The sequence below is a fragment of the Onychomys torridus genome, chromosome 5, assembly GCF_903995425.1.
Source record: "Onychomys torridus chromosome 5, mOncTor1.1, whole genome shotgun sequence".
NCBI classification, from domain to species: Eukaryota; Metazoa; Chordata; class Mammalia; order Rodentia; family Cricetidae; genus Onychomys; species Onychomys torridus.
In genome coordinates this window covers 4,403,047-4,420,132 of record NC_050447.1, presented here as the reverse complement: position 1 = coordinate 4,420,132, position 17,086 = coordinate 4,403,047, and the positions used below count along the sequence as shown (strand labels likewise).

At 42.0% G+C, this 17,086-nt stretch overlaps 1 protein-coding gene across 1 annotated transcript in view; it reads left to right on the top strand.

The window, feature by feature from the left end:
- The window catches only part of Arhgap10 (Rho GTPase activating protein 10), a 271,607-nt gene that overhangs the window by 224,097 nt on the left and 30,424 nt on the right, over nt 1-17,086 (top strand). The window contains exon 20 of the mRNA XM_036187947.1: nt 10,506-10,665. Coding sequence (XP_036043840.1) covers nt 10,506-10,665 — 160 coding nt within the window. The remainder of the gene's footprint in view (nt 1-10,505; nt 10,666-17,086) is intronic.

Genomic DNA, 17,086 nt, shown 5'->3' with positions numbered 1-17,086 from the left:
TAGACCTTATTTTAATATGCTAGAAATTATGTCAACATGTAAGAAATGGGTTCCTGACACTAGGTCCCATAGCTCTTGATCCAATGTCCTCTGTATGCCAGAGTATCATCGGAGGAAAGATCACTATGGTGCAGTGTGGTAGCTGCTTGTGAGTGGCCCTCTGGACCATGGAAATGCAGCCTGGCATTATGGCAGGAAGTTGGTTCTACCAACCCCTGCTGGGGAAGGCCACTTAATTTGGATTGAAGCCATTTTCAAAAATTAAATAGTTGATGTTGAGGTTTGAATCTATGTTTCTATGTGTAGAGGAAGTTGCAAGATACCAGATCACTTGGAGACTTTATTCTCGGTAAGCTTTTTATACTGATAAGCAGTGAAAGTAATACTTAAGGATATTAGCTTTTTACTTATATAGTAGCTTGTGTTTATTACTTACAGTGTGTGAATAATCCCTCTTACATGAGTTCATTAAAATAAAAGTAACAGGTATATTCTAGTGAATTCTGTGATGGCTATTCTTTGGCTATCAATATTTGGGAAGATTATCTGTTGGCATAAAATGCTCTTATTTCCTGGTATTTTAAAGCTATAGTGTTCTTTTTGCTATTTTTTTAACCTTGCCTTACAAGTTTTAGTATGAAATGTATTTTTGTTGTATTTTTTTTTTTCTTTTTTTGGTCTTTTTTGTTATTTATTTATTTTTTTCCCCAGAGCTGAGGACTGAACTCAGGGCTTTGTGCTTGCTAGGCAAGTGCTCTACCACTGAGCTAAATCCCCAACCCCAAGTTCTAAGGATTTCTTAATAGCTTAACTATATTTAGTTTGCTGACATGGGAATTATAAAGTACAGCATTTTGTTATAAGATTGTCTTGCAATTCTCACCTGTTTTAAGAAGATAATTTACAAAGTTTTTGTTTGATGTTTGTGGTAATTTGAATGAGGACAGCTTCCATAGGCTAATATGTTTGAATGTTGGTCCCTAGTTGGTAGAACTGTTTGGGAAGTATTGGGAGGTGTGGCCTTGTTGGAGGTGTGTCATTGGGCATATACTTTGAGGTTTCAGAAGCCTGCCCATATCATTCTCATTTCCCTAGTCTCTCCCCTTCCCACCTCCCCACACTGCCTACACTCGCTCCTTTCCCTTTCTCTCCTCCTGGTGGTTGTCTCAACATATGGGCTCTTAGCTATTGCTCCAGTGCCTGGCTGCCTGCTGCCTTGCTCCCTCCAGGATGGTCAGGGACTCACCTCTGAAACCAAGCAAGCCCTGATAGAATGCTTTCTTTATAAGTTGGTTTGGTGGTCACAGTGTCTCTTCACAGCAGTAGAAGAGTAACTAAGATAGTATTTAAGAGTTTATGACATTTTTTTCTGATGTTGAGACTGTTATCCTCTCTTTGCTGCAAGTTGTGTGTGTATGTCTGTGGTGGGGGTGGTGGGGCTATAGAAGTCTCCTTGTACATTCTTTTTCTTGCTACATGTTGAGGTCTGAGTGTTGAGTTTTCTGTTTTTCCTGTAGCTTATGGTTGGTTGCTGCTGGAGGTTTTATGGTTTTATTTTGTTGTTTGATCATCACCTATTTCTTTGTTATGTGGCCTTCATGTACCTACTGTTATCATTCTTTTGGGTCCTAGGTGCCTAGTATACCCATACTTTCTTCTTGTATTTTCATCCTTGTCTTTTTCGCCTTAACCTTGCTTCTTTAAGTTGATGTATTGTTTGATTTAAGAAATGTATTTGGAGAGTCACTGTCTTTTAATTGGCAAGTTTAATCCATTTTTATATAATTATCATTGTTACAATTTCTATATTATATATTTTTCACTGAATGCATTTGATACATTTTTCCTTTTGTTGTTGTTTTGTTTGTTTGCTGTGACAGGGTTTCTCTGTGTTGTTTTGGTGCCTGTCTTGGATCTGGCTCTGTAGACCAGGCTGGCCTGGAACTCACAGAGATTCGTCTGGCTCTGCCTCCCAAAGGCTGGGATTAAAGGCATGCACCACTACTGCCCAGCTCATTTTTCCTTTTCTTTAAGAAAGAAAATGAGCTTCTGCTGTTTCTGCTGGTAGTCTTCTGTGTTCTCATGGTAGTCTCTGTGTTCTGATGGTAGTCTCTGTGTTCTGATGGTAATCTTCTGTGTTCTGATGGTAATCTTCTGTGTTCTGGTGGTAATCTTCTGTGTGTTCTGATGGTGGTTTCTGTGTGTTCTGATGGTGGTTTCTGTGTTCTGATGGTAGTCTCTGTGTTCTGATGGTAGTCTCTGTGTTCTGATGGTAGTCTCTGTGTACTGATTGTAATCTTCTGTGTTCTGATGGTAATCGTCTGTGTTCTGATGGTGGTTTCTGTGTTCTGATGGTAGTCTTCTGTGTTCTGATGGTAGTCTCTGTGTTCTGATGGTAGTCTCTGTGTTCTGATGGTAGTCTCTATGTTCTGATGGTAATCTTCTGTGTTCTGATGGTAATCTTCTGTGTGTTCTGATGGTGGTCTCTGTGTTCTGATGGTAGTCTCTGTGTTCTGATGGTAGTCTTCTGTGTTCTGATGGTAGTCTCTGTGTTCTGATGGTAGTCTCTGTGTTCTGATGGTAGTCTTCTGTGTTCTGATGGTAGTCTCTGTGTTCTGATGGTAGTCTTCTGTGTTCTGATGGTAGTCTCTGTGTTCTGATGGTAGTCTCTGTGTTCTGATGGTAATCTTCTGTGTGTTCTGATGGTAGTCTCTATGTTCTGATGGTAGTCTTCTGTGTTCTGATGGTAATCTTCTGTGTTCTGATGGTAATCTTCTCTGTGTTCTGATGGTAATCTTCTGTGTGTTCTGATGGTGGTTTCTGTGTTCTGATGGTAGTCTTCTATGTTCTGATGGTAGTCTCTGTGTTCTGATGGTAATCTTCTGTGTTCTGATGGTAGTCTCTGTGTTCTGATGGTAGTCTCTGTGTTCTGATGGTAGTCTCTGTGTTCTGATGGTAGTCTCTGTGTTCTGATGGTAGTCTCTGTGTTCTGATGGTAATCTTCTGTGTTCTGATGGTAGTCTTCTGTGTTCTGATGGTAATCTTCTGTGTGTTCTGATGGTGGTTTCTGTGTTCTGATGGTAGTTTCTGTGTTCTGATGGTAATCTTCTGTATTCTGATGGTAGTCTTCTGTGTTCTGGTGGTAGTCTTCTGTGTTCTGGTGGTAATCTTCTGTGTGTTCTGATGGTGGTTTCTGTGTTCTGATGGTAGTCTTCTGTGTTCTGATGGTAACCTTCTGTGTTATGATGGTAATCTTCTGTGTGTTCTGATGGTAATCTTCTGTGTGTTCTGATGGTAATCTTCTGTGTGTTCTGATGGTGGTTTCTGTGTTCTGATGGTAGTCTCTGTGTTCTGATGGTAGTCTTCTGTGTTCTGATGGTAGTCTTCTGTGTTCTGATGGTAGTCTTCTGTGTTCTGATGGTAATCTTCTGTGTGTTCTGATGGTGGTTTCTGTGTGTTCTGATGGTAATCTTCTGTGTGTTCTGATGGTAGTCTTCTGTGTTCTGATGGTAATCTTCTGTGTTCTGATGGTAATCTTCTGTGTGTTCTGATGGTGGTTTCTGTGTTCTGATGGTAGTCTCTGTGTGTTCTGATGGTAATCTTCTGTGTTCTGATGGTAATCTTCTGTGTGTTCTGATGGTGGTTTCTGTGTTCTGATGGTAGTCTCTGTTCTGATGGTAATCTTCTGTGTGTTCTGATGGTAGTCTCTGTGTTCTGATGGTAGTCTCTGTGTTCTGATGGTAGTCTTCTGTGTGTTCTGATGGTGGTTTCTGTGTTCTGATGGTAATCTTCTGTGTGTTCTGATGGTGGTTTCTGTGTTCTGATGGTAGTCTTCTGCCTTTTTGTTTCCAGAGTATTGTCCTTCTTTGAGTCAGACACTCTCATTTCTCTGTTGAGTTCTTAAACTGTCTGTGCCTGCCTCCATAACCAGCAAGACAGATAGTCTCAGTTTTCTCTCATTTCCCTACCTTTGTTGGTGTTTTCTAGAATTTGTTTCTGGATTTTTTTTTTTTTTTTTTTTTTTTGGTTACTGCCTTCCTGTTTCCTTTATTAATGGCAACAACAGACATTTCTAAGTTAGTTCAACACCTCTCTGTTGCTTCTCTTGATAAAGTCTTGAATTTCTCTGTGAGAATATCCAGTATAGTTCTTTGGGTGTCAGGCCTTTAGGGATTTTTAATGTCTGATGATATTTTTATTATGCCCTCACATTTTAAAATACATTTAGAATCCTTTTCCCTTGATTCTTTGAAGGCTTCTGGATTCTGTTCTGCACTCTAGTACTGTTGAGAATTCTGTGTTGGGTTGGCTTTTATATGCTGTGTTCTTTATATTTGTATAGGTTTGGGTTTTGTTCCTTGTATCTGATATTCTTAAATTATACAGTAGTGTCTCGTGTCCATGGTTTTATTCTCCAGTTTGCTGCTCTTGAGTCCATTGGGTTGAGATCCTCTGTAATTTCTTTAATTTTTAGGGGTCTCCTTACGTCTTTAAGTGTCTCTTCCTCCCAGCTTGTTTCTTCTCCAGAACCTTGACGCTGGTGGTTTTTCTGCTGCTCTCTGTATTATGCATCTTGAAATCATTGACTTTTCGTATTTTCTGAGCATGCTGACTGTAGTTACTCTTGCTCAGCTGTGCCCAGTACCTGACAGAAGCAAAGGAGGGATTATTTATTTGGGCTCATAATTTCGGAGGATCATGTCCTTAATTGATTGGCCCTGTACATCTGAGCAGAACATCTTGGCGGTGGCAGCATATGGCCGAGAACATACGACATCATGGGGAGTCAGGAAGCAGACAGTGAGTCACAAAGTAGCCAAAGCGATGTCCCTGAAGTCCTGCCCTAGTAACCTCCTTCTTCCTGCTAGGAACTCCCTCCCAGCATTCTCAGAACCTCCCAAACATTGCTGCTAGCTGGGCACCAAGTATTCAGACATTAGCCTGTGGGAGCATGTTTTATTGAAACCATAACACTGTCTTAATTTCCTTTTGTTTGTGAGTTCCTTGTGAAGGAGCATGCTCTGAGTGTGCTGGCCTTTCTCTCCCTTTCTCCTTCCTATTGCCTTTCCTCACAACAGTTTATCTCAGTGCCTCTCTAAGAGCCAAGTTTTGTTGTTAACACAGAGCTAACAGACCAAAATCCAGTTCTTTGGGTCAGTGAACACTTAGGTCAAGTTTACTGTTGCGAGCTTCATACTACCCAGGGTCTGGTGGATCACAGTTTCTGAGAAGCCTCAGGATCTGAGTGCTGTCAGGTCTGCTGGACCCAAAGAGTCCCGGGACCGTTGGCCTTGGATTTGTGCTTCCATTGGCCTCTAAGTATTTCCCTTCTGTCTCTGTTGTACAGAGACAGTGGACAGGTTTAAGGGCTTTAAATCTTATTTTATCTTTTAGTTGTTTCTAAGCAAATGTGGGAAGAGAAGAAGATTCCCATTTAAAATTTCTGGGCTAGAAAAAATCTCTGATTGGGCTTTAATCAGAAAAGCAGGCTGAGTAAGCCACTAGGAGCAAGCCAGTAAGCAGCTCCCCTCTGTGGCTTCTGCATCAGCTCCTGCCTCCAGGTTCCTGCCCTTTTTGAGTTCCTGTCCTGACGTCCTCCAGTGATAAACAGTGATATGGAAGTGTAAGCTAAATAAACCCTTTTCTTTCCAACATGCTTTTGGTCATGTGTCATTACGGCACTGGAAACCCTAATTAAGACAGTGCTAGAGCACTTGCCCAGCATGTGAGACGCCAGCTCGGTTCTCAGCCCTGCAAGAGTGAAATAGAGGGAAATGCATGTTCCTCTGGCATGTCTTTCTGTCTAGTTTTTGTCTTGACTGAGTTCTGCTGACTGCAGTGCCTGGATGTCTCCTGGCTCCATTCTCTGGATCACATTCCCCTCTGTAATTTGTGTAGGGACTTCTCTCCAGCTGCAGATGAATTCAGATGCCCTAGTGTTGCACAGAGTCCTGTTTTCTGCCTCTGCCCCCCCCTCCCCGTACTCCAGCCAAATCGAACCACTTAACAGCTCTGAAAACTGCCAAGCTCTCACCTATCTTTCAACTTGATGTTTCTCTATCAGTCTCTATTCTTTGAAAGTCTGGCAGTGATGTCTCCTTATTTCTGTTGGATGTCTCCCACATGTCTCCCCCTCCCACTGTCAGGTTTCCTGAGTCTCAAGTCCCCTCAGAAAGTCTCATTATACAAATGCCACCTTTGCTGTTTATTGTCACCAGTCTCCACTGTTCGCCTATGAGCACCTTGGGGCTGGGAACCAATGCTATAACTGTAAAGCCTCATCGCTTATGTGCCTGGTGAGTAGTCAGAAGGGCAGGGAGTGGAGATGCTTGTGGTTTGGAAGGGAGGAGCTGAGAAGTGGAAACCACTGGCCAGTTTTGTGAGAAGACACTGACAAGTGTAGATCCTCTATTCTCTGCTCAATCTTGGAGGCAGTGGCCTTCATATCCATGATATTTCTTGTAGTAGAGCATCCATGCATTTCCTCAAGTTTTGCCTGGCAACACCATGTGCCTGTAAAGGACTACCAAGCCTGAGATGTTGTTTCCACCCTCAAAACATATGTGATAGAAGTTGGGTGGCAGGCTAGATTAGGTCTTGAAATCATGTGCCTCAGCAAAATGCCAACTTGATTTGAGTTGAGAGGAGAGGGCAGACAGGTGTTGGCAAGTGGTTGCTGGGGGTCAGGTTTAAGCTACATGTTGCCTTTTGTCTTATGTGTCCATGATTATTAAAAACAAAAGTCGTTTAGTACCATTTTTGCTCTTTTTAGTCATAGGGACTTCGTGTAGATGCTCATTAAAGGGTGGCTCGCACCTGAGGGTAAAGGTTCCCTTACTAAAAGAAGTGGGAGATGAAAATGACCTGGAGGTGTGGCTGTGGCCCTCTGGTAAAGTGCTTGGATGGCATTCACTGGGCGCCAGGTTCTGTTCATAACACTGCAAAATGAGCAAAAAAGCATCTGACCCTGATTCTCAGTTATAAATTAATCTCACAAGATTTCAAACACTTGCTTTAGAGAGCATTGAGTACACAGGTTTGGGAGGTAACACAAACATGATGATCTGACTTCCACCCATTGGAAATAAGTCTGGGCATGTGGCATATGCTTGTAATTCCAGAGCAGGGGAGGTGGAGATAGGGGGATCCCTGTCCCGTGGCTTGCTGACCAGTCAACGTAGACTACTTGTTGAATTTCAGGCCAGTGAGAGACCCTGTAAATAAAAAAGAGGTGTCTGAGCATAACAGCCAGGATTGACCTGTCTTCCATATACAAATGTATTGATAACCCACACTGTTAGGAGCAGTTTGGGAAATGGTTATAAGCCTGACTGTTGATGTACATGATGGATGTGGTTCTTGTTCTCCGTGTTCACAAGATTCTTATGAGCAGACAGACTCATTTCTGAACAGAGATGGGGAGAGGAGTTTTGTCTGTTGAGAAAGTAGAGTGAGGTGTCTTCATTTGATCAGTCTGTAAACATATTCCCATCTACCATGTTGCTCTCACCTGAGGGCTCAGACTGCCACTGTGGCAGACTGGAAGACAGTGCTCCTAATAGATGTGACTCAGCAGACTGAGTGACAGTTTGTGCTGTGTAAGTCTGCCTGGGGAAGGGATTAGAGGCACTGTGAGTGAACTGCTGTTTCTGGAGGTGTTTTTAAAGTAACATTAGACCCCTGCTCTCAGACTCCCCAGACCTGCTTTTCATCTCCAGCCCTTTCCTTGGTAGGAATGAGTCAGAAGGGAAGATGTTCCCAGATTCTCCACAGTTGCTTTTGCTGAGTTAGGCACTGCCCTGGAGTCAGTGGGTGAGCCTGGAAGAATGGCAGTCTAGGAGTTAGTCTCAGGGAGCCAGGAAACCAATTGTGTGTCCCTCTCACAAGGAGCTGCCAAATTGGGCTCTTGTGTTGAGCTGGAATTGGTTACCTTTCCTAAAGGTAGGTTGATACTGAGGGTGTTTTTATCATTGCTGTGCCCACATCCCTGTCCAGAAGTCAACTAAGGGGTGAGATGTGTTCTCTGGGCTTACAGTTGAAGGGGTACACACAGTCCATCCAGATGTCACGAAGCACCTGGTTAGGTTCATTGCATCCCCAGTCAAGAAGCAACTAGAGGATAGGAAGTAGGACTAGACCATAAAACTCAAGGCGGCCCCAATGGTCCATTTCCTCTGGTGAAGCTCCCTCTTTTAAAAACTCCATAACTTTTCAAGACAGCTTCAAACACACAAACCTGTTTGAATATGTGTATGTGTGTGTGTGGGGGGCGGGTGTTCACATTCAAGCCAAAGAAACTATCTTTAACCCTCTCTTTCTGGTCTTGTATGTAGTCTAGGCTGGATTGAACTCACTATATAGCCCAGGTTGGATATCTACATGAAATTTTACAGCCTGCAAGCCCCAGACTCCTGAGCTTACAGGTGTGCACACCACACCCAGCTGAGTCCCTCTCCATTTTGTAGAGTAGTAACTCACAGTGACTGAGGGACACAGTTTCTGTTTGTGCAGAAAAAGAACTGGAGTTGAGCTTTCTAAGGAGGCAGCTGTGCTTTCAAAAGGAAATCCATTCTAAAAAGAATCGAAGCAATGTTCTAACAGTGGGTTTGGTTCACTTGCCTCTAAGTTGGCCCTACTGTTAGGACTGAATTTCTTCAATTACAAACATGTTTGTGCTGAAGGGCTACCATAAAAGTGACTTAGCTGAAAGATAAATTAAACAGTATTTCTAGAATGTGTGACAAGGACAGGACAAGATTTTACAAGGAGGTGCAGTCCAGGGAGAACATCCGCTCAAAGTTGGTTACTCAGTGCTCGCAGAGTCCATTCTCTGCCTGCACCCTGCTCTGCAGGGTTCTGCTCCATTCCTGTGTCTCCTCAGACAGCTCTCCCCATTCCATTGACTCTGATGCCCACTTCCCTAAAGAAGCTTTTCCGGATCTCAGTTCTAAGACATTTACTTTAGGTCTGAGTTGGGTCAGGAGTCAGATTTTATTTTCTACACTCAGGTTCAAGACTAGCATCCCAGGGTTTAGTCTAGTCAGGACCTAGAATTTGTCTTCTGGTTCATTTTGGGAGGGATTGCAATTTTTCTGAAATGGTTTCCTAAGAGTGAGTTCTTTTTTAACCCTGGCATTTGTGTGTACGCTGCACCTAGGATCCAGGGTAGGGAACTGTGACATCTCAGTGCACTTGGGGCGTTTGTTGGCTGAGGTAGTAGACCTCCATTTGCTGCTGTGGCAGTGTCGGGCAATTGTTCTGACCCATTACCTGGAAAATCAAGGCCAGGTTAGTGCTGTGTCTGTGGAATGGCTTCCTCTGCAAGTCACCTGGGGGAGTCAAGAGTTAGTAAGTTCTTTGGGCAGAAAGAGCAAAGCTCTGCCTGGGGGCATTCCGTGTGTTTTATAGAAGCTGGGACTTCATGAAAGCAAGAAGGCCAGCTGAGGAAAACAGCTGCTTTCTCCAGATCTTTTCTGTCTTGCATTTCTACACAAGCTGATAATGTATACAGATAATAGTAAACATATTTTATAAAGTGGCATAAATCACACACCTCATTTAGGACCTGCTTTTTAGTTGTGGTTTACATTCATCCCTTGCAGGGACTATGGGGACCCAACACTGTGCTGTCCCCTCAGTGTTCACAGGGAAATAGAAGCTCCTTCATGCCTGAATATTAGTAAGTGGAACTGTTTGAAATCATAGTCCAGGGTAGTAGCTCAGAATTCTAGTTCCTTGTCTCATGCAGTTAAGGTGAAAGAATGAGCCGGTGATTAGAGCATAAGGGATTGGGCTCTCCAGGGCGCTGTGCTACCCTGGGCTGCCCCGAAGGTGTCACTGGTCTGTGTCTGGGTTCTTTGCTCGTTCAGCATTCACCATGGCTGCATACAAGGTGCTTGTTTTTCTTTTGGTTATTTTCTTTCTTCACTCTGTAATAATCTATGTGTTAGCCAGCCTTCTGTCACTATAATAAACACCTGTGACATGCCACCTTACGGAGAGGAGAAGGCTTTCTTTGGCTCACTGAAGTCCATGACTGATTGGGCCCTTTGTTTAGGCTTGTGGGGGACAATAGGGTGCATGAGACAGAAACATTTGTTGCCTCTTGGCTGCCAAGGAGTGATGAAGAAGGGCTTGGGATTACAAAGTCTCCTTTACGGACATACCTTCAGTGACCAAGTAAACATTTTACAAGGTTGTACTTCTTAAGACTTCCTCCACTTTCCAGTAGTGCCAGTAGCTGGGAGCCAGGCTGTTAGCTGAGTGGTCTTTGGGGGACATTTCCATATCCAGACTAACAGCACTGAGTGTCTTCATTGGAAGTATGTAAGAAAGGAAAATTCACAGGTGCAAACTTTCAAAGGCCTGGTATTCGCATACTTTCGGGCTGAATTATGTATGTAATTTTGAAAATAATTTGACTGATAAATAAGGCCATGTAATTATTAGTGGAGTTATTTTTTTCTTCCTCTCTGTTTGTGAATCCGGTACTCTATTCTCTCTAGGTGACAATCCCGGCCCTGTCAAGGAGGACACCCCCATCAGCAGTCAGGATTCACTGTCCACTTCATCTCCCACAACTTCAACTACCCATGGACCTTCTGGACCAGACAGAAACCACCTTGCAGCAGATGGGGGGAACTGTGGAGACTGGACAGCCACTACGTAAGTTGCTTTGGTGTGCTGCTGAAGGGAAGCCATCCCCGCGCTGGCCAGCAAGCATTTAAGCCATCAGATCTGAAGACATTCCCCACTCGTTGGGGGCTCCCCAAGGGAGAAGGGCAAAGAAGAATCTTTGTTGAATAGTGTCTTTCTGTTTCCAGCTGGAGGGGAAGGGCGTGGCTTCCCACCTGAGTTCAGTTTGGGGTCCTCTATTACTCCTCTCAGCATAGACCCTCATTATGTTTGCACTGTGCTGGGTTGTCTCTGGAAACTGTCCTTGAGTGGTGGTTCGGGTTGGCAAGTCTTCGGTTGTTACGAGGCCAGTGTTGTATTTTACTTCATAGCACCTTGCCTAATGGGGACGTGGTAACTTACATCTGTTTATCTCCTCTGTTTTAGTGCCAAGCTTGTGTAGATTAGCTCAGGTCTCCTGGAGCAAGTGATGCTCATACCAAAGAAAGCCTTGAGCTTGTTTGACTGCATGGGGCTTTCTTTACAGTTGGATGGAGCAGAGTGGTAATGAGGTGACAGAGGGCGTCTGAATCCTCAGACAGGACACAACAGATTTATGAATAATTATGAGAACGTGCTTGATTAGTCAATCAAATACTCCCAAAATATATTTATAATTCATCCAGGGAGCATTAAAAATTTTAAGCTAAAATTGCTTAAAACAGATTATAGATAATGATGGCTCTGAACCTAGCTGGGCATTCTTGGAACTTTAAATGCATTGGAAAGAGTTCCTCACAGTACTTGGCTTTTTATAGCCTCAGCTGGAGTCATATGAAATCATTATGATCTTATTAAGTATTAAGAGAGGCTGGGAGGAATTTAACATGCTGAAATTTTGGGGTGACCTGAAGATCTTGAGAAACTGACCTGAAATCAGAGTAAAACTCCCAAGTTTGGAGATTTGTTCTCTAGAGGGGTGAGTGTGTGTGTGTGTGTGTGTGTGTGTGTGTGTGTGTGTGTGTGTGTGTTTGTGTGTGTTTGTGTGTGTTTGTGTGTGTGGTGTGTGGTGTGTGTGTGTGTGTGTGTGCATGCATGAGCATGCATATGCACCCCATCAAGATTATTTTAATTTTCTGTGTGAAGATTATATATTCTGGGCTTAAATCATGGGTCTAAAATATGTTTGTCACCTTTAACCATGTATCAGTATAAAAGTCCTCTTTGACGTTGCCGTGGTACCCAGTGTCTAATTCCAGCTGCATTTGAGTTGGAATTAGTCTGTGTGCTATTTAGTGAAATCCACATCCCTAGTCATTTCCTTCAGCCAGTGTGCATCAGAGTCAGTGGAGGACAGTTCAGCTAGCCATCCTTCTCCCTTTGCAGTTCTGCAGGAAAGTGACATTAGGAGCCATGGGGTAGCTGTGACTCAGTTCACGACACATTCGGGCCCAAAACAAAAAGAGCTTGATGTGTTTGGTCATAAATCAAGTGAGGAAGGAATTCCCCAGCTTCCTATTCATACACATTTGAAAATGTCACAAAAAAATACTCCCTCCTTGAGAGAGAAGCAGGAGGGTGGGAAGCGGGGGAAGGAAGCAGGGAAAGTTGTTAGTCATGGGAGCTTGCTTCTACTGAAGTTTTGATTTTTTTTCTTCTTTTTTGTTGTACATGAAAGATATGTTTCTCTTAAGTATGAGAGTACTTCCAGTGTATGTTTGAAGGGATTTGTTTGAGCTGGGCAGATGGCTCAGTTGTAAAGTATTTGCTGTGTAAGCATGAAGACCTGTGTTTAGTCCCCAGAATCCACCTAAAAGCTAGGTGCTGCATGTGTAGACAGGACGAAGGAAGTCTGGGGCTTGCTGGCCAGTCAGCCAGGCCATATCGGCTAGTTCTAGGCCAGTGAGAGACCGAGAAAACAAGGAGGATCGTTCCTCAGGAACAACACCTGACTCTTGGCTTTCACATGTGTATATGAACACATATATTTGTGCACATGGGCACGTGCATGCGCACACACACACACACACACACACACTCACTCACTCACTCATTCATTCATTCATTCATACACTCTGTTTACTGGTTTCTGTCAGCTCAGATTATTTTTCATATACAGATGAATGCTCTCAAGTGGGCATACCTGAGAAACACCTTACACTCCCAAGCCAGGGATGTGGCTCAGTGGTACAACTTGTGCTTAGATGGTTCTGTTTATTTTAAGAAATAATTTTTAAAAATGCTCCCACTGTCCTGGGTCCCACCCATGGCCGATAATGATTCAGTAGGCCTGAGAAGGAGCTGGGAAGCTTGCATTTCTAACATACTCTCATGTAATTGTAGTGTGAATTTTAATTGATCTTAATAATAAAATCCTGGAGTCAGATACTGGTGTAATTGCTGAAAGATCAGAGAAGTGAAGGGGCAGCCAACGTCACCTCTCACCTCCACAACTCAGACCAAAAGGGGGCCGAGCTCCTGTCTCTGCCTGCCTTATATTCCTCTCTCCACCCAGCCATATCACTTCTTGTCTCCACCTCAAAGGTGTGTGCTATGACTGCCTGGCCTCTATGGTTAACTAGTAGCTAGTGCTGCCCTCTGATCTCCAGGCAAGCTTTGTTAGAGCACAAGCAAAACATTTCTCCTTTTTTTTAATCTAAAATTTAAAAAGGTTATAACTAATATAAGAAAAACTATATACAATAAATATATATACAGGCAATAATTACATCAGCAATCTCTAGTACATTAACATTTCACAAATTCAGAGAAAATATTCCATTATCTATCCTATCTTGGTGAGTCCAAAGGATTGTACCTAATTCACCTTCTATCCTAATTTTATCGCCAACCCAACATTATCTTTGTTATCTCTCAATCCTATCTGTACACTTTACACCTCTTTAGTGAATTTCTTTTCTGAATCTGGTAACAAGGAAAACTATAACTATAAAGTCTTCAACTCCACCAGAGACCCAAGAAGGAAGTAATATTACCTGAGTAAGAAGGAAGTGTAAGCAAGTGACTTAAAAAAAAAAGTGAGAAATGACAGAAATGGCCAGCTACCTGGACAGTCACCCAAGGTTCCTCTGTAATGTTGTTCCATCTTTGGCCTACAGGCCTAGCACATCTGATAGACTTTAGTGAAGCAAGATATTCTGAAGGGCTGTCCTACCTTGTCTTGGCAAAGTTCTGCAGTCATGTTCTTTTATGTCCTGCTTGTCCAATTTTGACAGCATACTGTCAGCAGTTGAGGCAAGGGCTCTTTCTTGCCCAGTGGCTAACTTCTACCACAAAGAAAGTAAACTCCATGTTGAGTTTCTTTGATGCCCATCATCTTCTCTGAAGTAGATTGGTGCTGCCAGGAACAGACATGTCTCATTGTCATGTTATTAAAACATCTTAAATGTCATATTCTGTAGATCTCTGAAGTGTTTAAAGTGTTTGTCTACCTAAAATATATGTTTGACCTTGAAAACATACCTAACATTCCTATAAGTTTAATTGTAATAAGTGACTATGTACTAACCTGCATTTCTTTATTATCCTAAAGAGTTTATAATAATAACTTTCGAGGATTAGCAATTTGCATTACATTGTTAAATGAGCTGTAGAGGTACAATACCTTGAACAATAATATATATGTATGTGTAGTATATTCTAACAAAAATAATCTCAAATTTGTATCAATATACAAAGATCCATATCAATGTAAAATATTTAAATAAGTAGTTGCTTTTTAAAAGTAGATTCAATAATCTACCTTTTTATCCTGTCATTTATACATCCCCATTTTTTTCTTTTCAGAGTAGATTCAGTAATCTACCCTTTTAGCTTATCGTTTCACTATTCCCCGTTTTTCTTTTGAAAATAAGAACCCTGAATTGAATCTACTTTGTTCAGCTTTTTTCCTGACTATTACCAATAATAACTTGTAACTAACTACCCTAAACAATGACAAATATCCATAACCCATTGAAAGACAAAAACCACCCATTCCTTCTTGGGAATGTGGGCATTGTGTTCTTAAAATAATTTCCTGCTGTCTGAAGGCAACAACAGTTTTAGGGGGTCCTGAAAAGAAAATTTGGGGTTAATAGTCAAGTCCTGGGAGAGGCAGCTGTATCATTTGTTGTCCAGTCTTAAGTCCTGGCTAGAGTGTCTGTGAGGCTGGATCATCTCAGCTAGCCACCTCGAGATTGTCCTGAGCCATTTACAAATGCCTTCATTTACAAATCATCCAAAGCCGATCTTTCGGTGATGTTTGTCAGCTTAGTGGTGTTATCATAGTGCAGGGGTATCATCAGCGTTCGGCCCCATCCTCTTTTGGAGACTTCAAAGGTCAGTGTTAGGCATGGTTTGCTGCAGAAAACTTATACATTTTAAGTGTCATATGCAGCAAATCTCAGAGAGGTTAAAGAATCAATATTTGTTATGTACATTCAGAGTACAAAACTTCATTCCTAGTTACCTCATAGAGACTCAAACTTGAAATCATGTACAGGAAGATAGATGAAGCCTTTTTCTAAAATTAGTTAGTACTCTATCTGACCATTAATATCATGACAGAAGGCTTAAAAATATGTTTTATAAATTTTGAGATAATATTCATGCCTTTAGAGAAGTGTTAGAGAGACAAAATATAACCAGAAGATCATGAGGTTCGTGGCAATAAAATAATCCCTAAATTTTGGTTTTTCTTCTGTCCTGTATCAGGTGGTACTTCTGACATGACACAGCAATTTTAGATTTTACTTGGACAGGCATGCTTGGGTTTAGAGGAGAGAACTACACTCTGACTCCAAAGCCAGCTCCAATTTTCAGTTGAACTGGGACTATCAAAAACAAAAACAAACAAACAATAAAAACATTTGCATTATGCGTCTGTAGAGAAAAGCAGAAACAAACATTTGGGAAGATTTATGAAATTTTATCCTGTTGGAGGTGTGATATACTAATAGGCCAATTTATTCTTTTCCTTGGGACATTTTTTTTTTTTTTTCTGGATGGTTTGTCCTTTTTCTTCACATGACTCATTTGTCCAGTGGTCTTCAGATTCTTTAGCTGGATGCCTTCATTCTCCTCAAAAGACAGAAACAAAACTCTTTCCCAACCCTAATTTTGAGGAGGTTCCCTTATGGCAAACTATAGCTGAGCAAATGAAAAGCATTTGTTAGTTTCATAGGTTAGCTTAGATTGAACAGCCCCACTGTTTGATGAGCTATCACCTCTTTTAATTAAGAGGTCTCTCTTGTTCAAATCTAATCTGTATAATATTTGCTATATGGTTTCTCCTGAATTTTTTGTTCTCTCTTTTTTTAGCTATTCTATCATCCATAGCAGTATAGTCTGGGAAGGAGTTTCCTTCCAAATGACAAGAAACGACTGAACCTAATTTGACATGGGGGACTGCAAGAGGCCCTCTAAAACATTTCCCAATGGCAAAGGGCTTCCTTATCTGTTCCTTGTTGATCTACATTTTCATTAGTCCAATGTCTGCCCTTTCTACACCTTCTGCATAATCCGGAAGGGAGTGGTGGTTCTGTTGGGATTATTCTTAGAAAAAACATTGTTTCCAGGAATGCCCTGTTTACAATCCCCTTTTAGGTGACCTTGTTTACTGCAATTGAAACACTTGACATTTCAATTTTTCTTAAACCTCTGGAAATCACCTTTCCTATCCAAGCATCATAGTGGTTATAAGATTCAATATTGAGTGTAGTGGGTAGCCATCCCAGCATTGGCCTGTATTCCTTTTCTGAGAGTGTAGGAATTTTAATCTGGGTATTCCACTGTTGTAACAGATCTCGGCCCCATAGATTTACTGCTACATTCGCTACATATGGCTTCAGCCTTCCTCTCTGTCCTTCTGGCCCTATGCATTCAACCCATCTCGAACTCTGTTTTATCTGAGATAGGGTGCCAATTCCTAAAAGTTGGACATCTACCTCTTGAAGAGGCCAATGTGGATGCCATGATTTTGGTGTAATTACAGTCACATCTGCACCTGTGTCTACCAGGCCCTCCAGAACCAAGCCATTAATTCGAATTCTAAGCTTTGGTCTTTGCTCATTTATGGAAGTCTGCCAAAATATTTGTTTTATTGGGTTCTTTGTAAACTGTGATTCATCTATCAGAGCTGTTTTATCATCCATTGCAGTATTGGTTTTTACAATAGGCATTGGTTTATTCAGTTGTCCTGGAGAGGAATGTCTTCCACAGTGGCCGGGAATGTTCTTACCACATTTGATTTGGGGGCCTGCAAGAGGCCCCCTGAGGCGTTTCCCGCCAGTAAAGGGTTGCCTTGTATATCTATTTTTGATCTGCACTCACTGGTCCAATGTCGGCCTTTGCCACATCTTCTACATAATCCAGGAGGTGGTTGGGGTCTCCTGTTTAGGCTATTCCTAGAAGGAGTATTACTTCTAGGATTACCCCATGTACAGTTTTTACTTATATGACCTGGTGTACC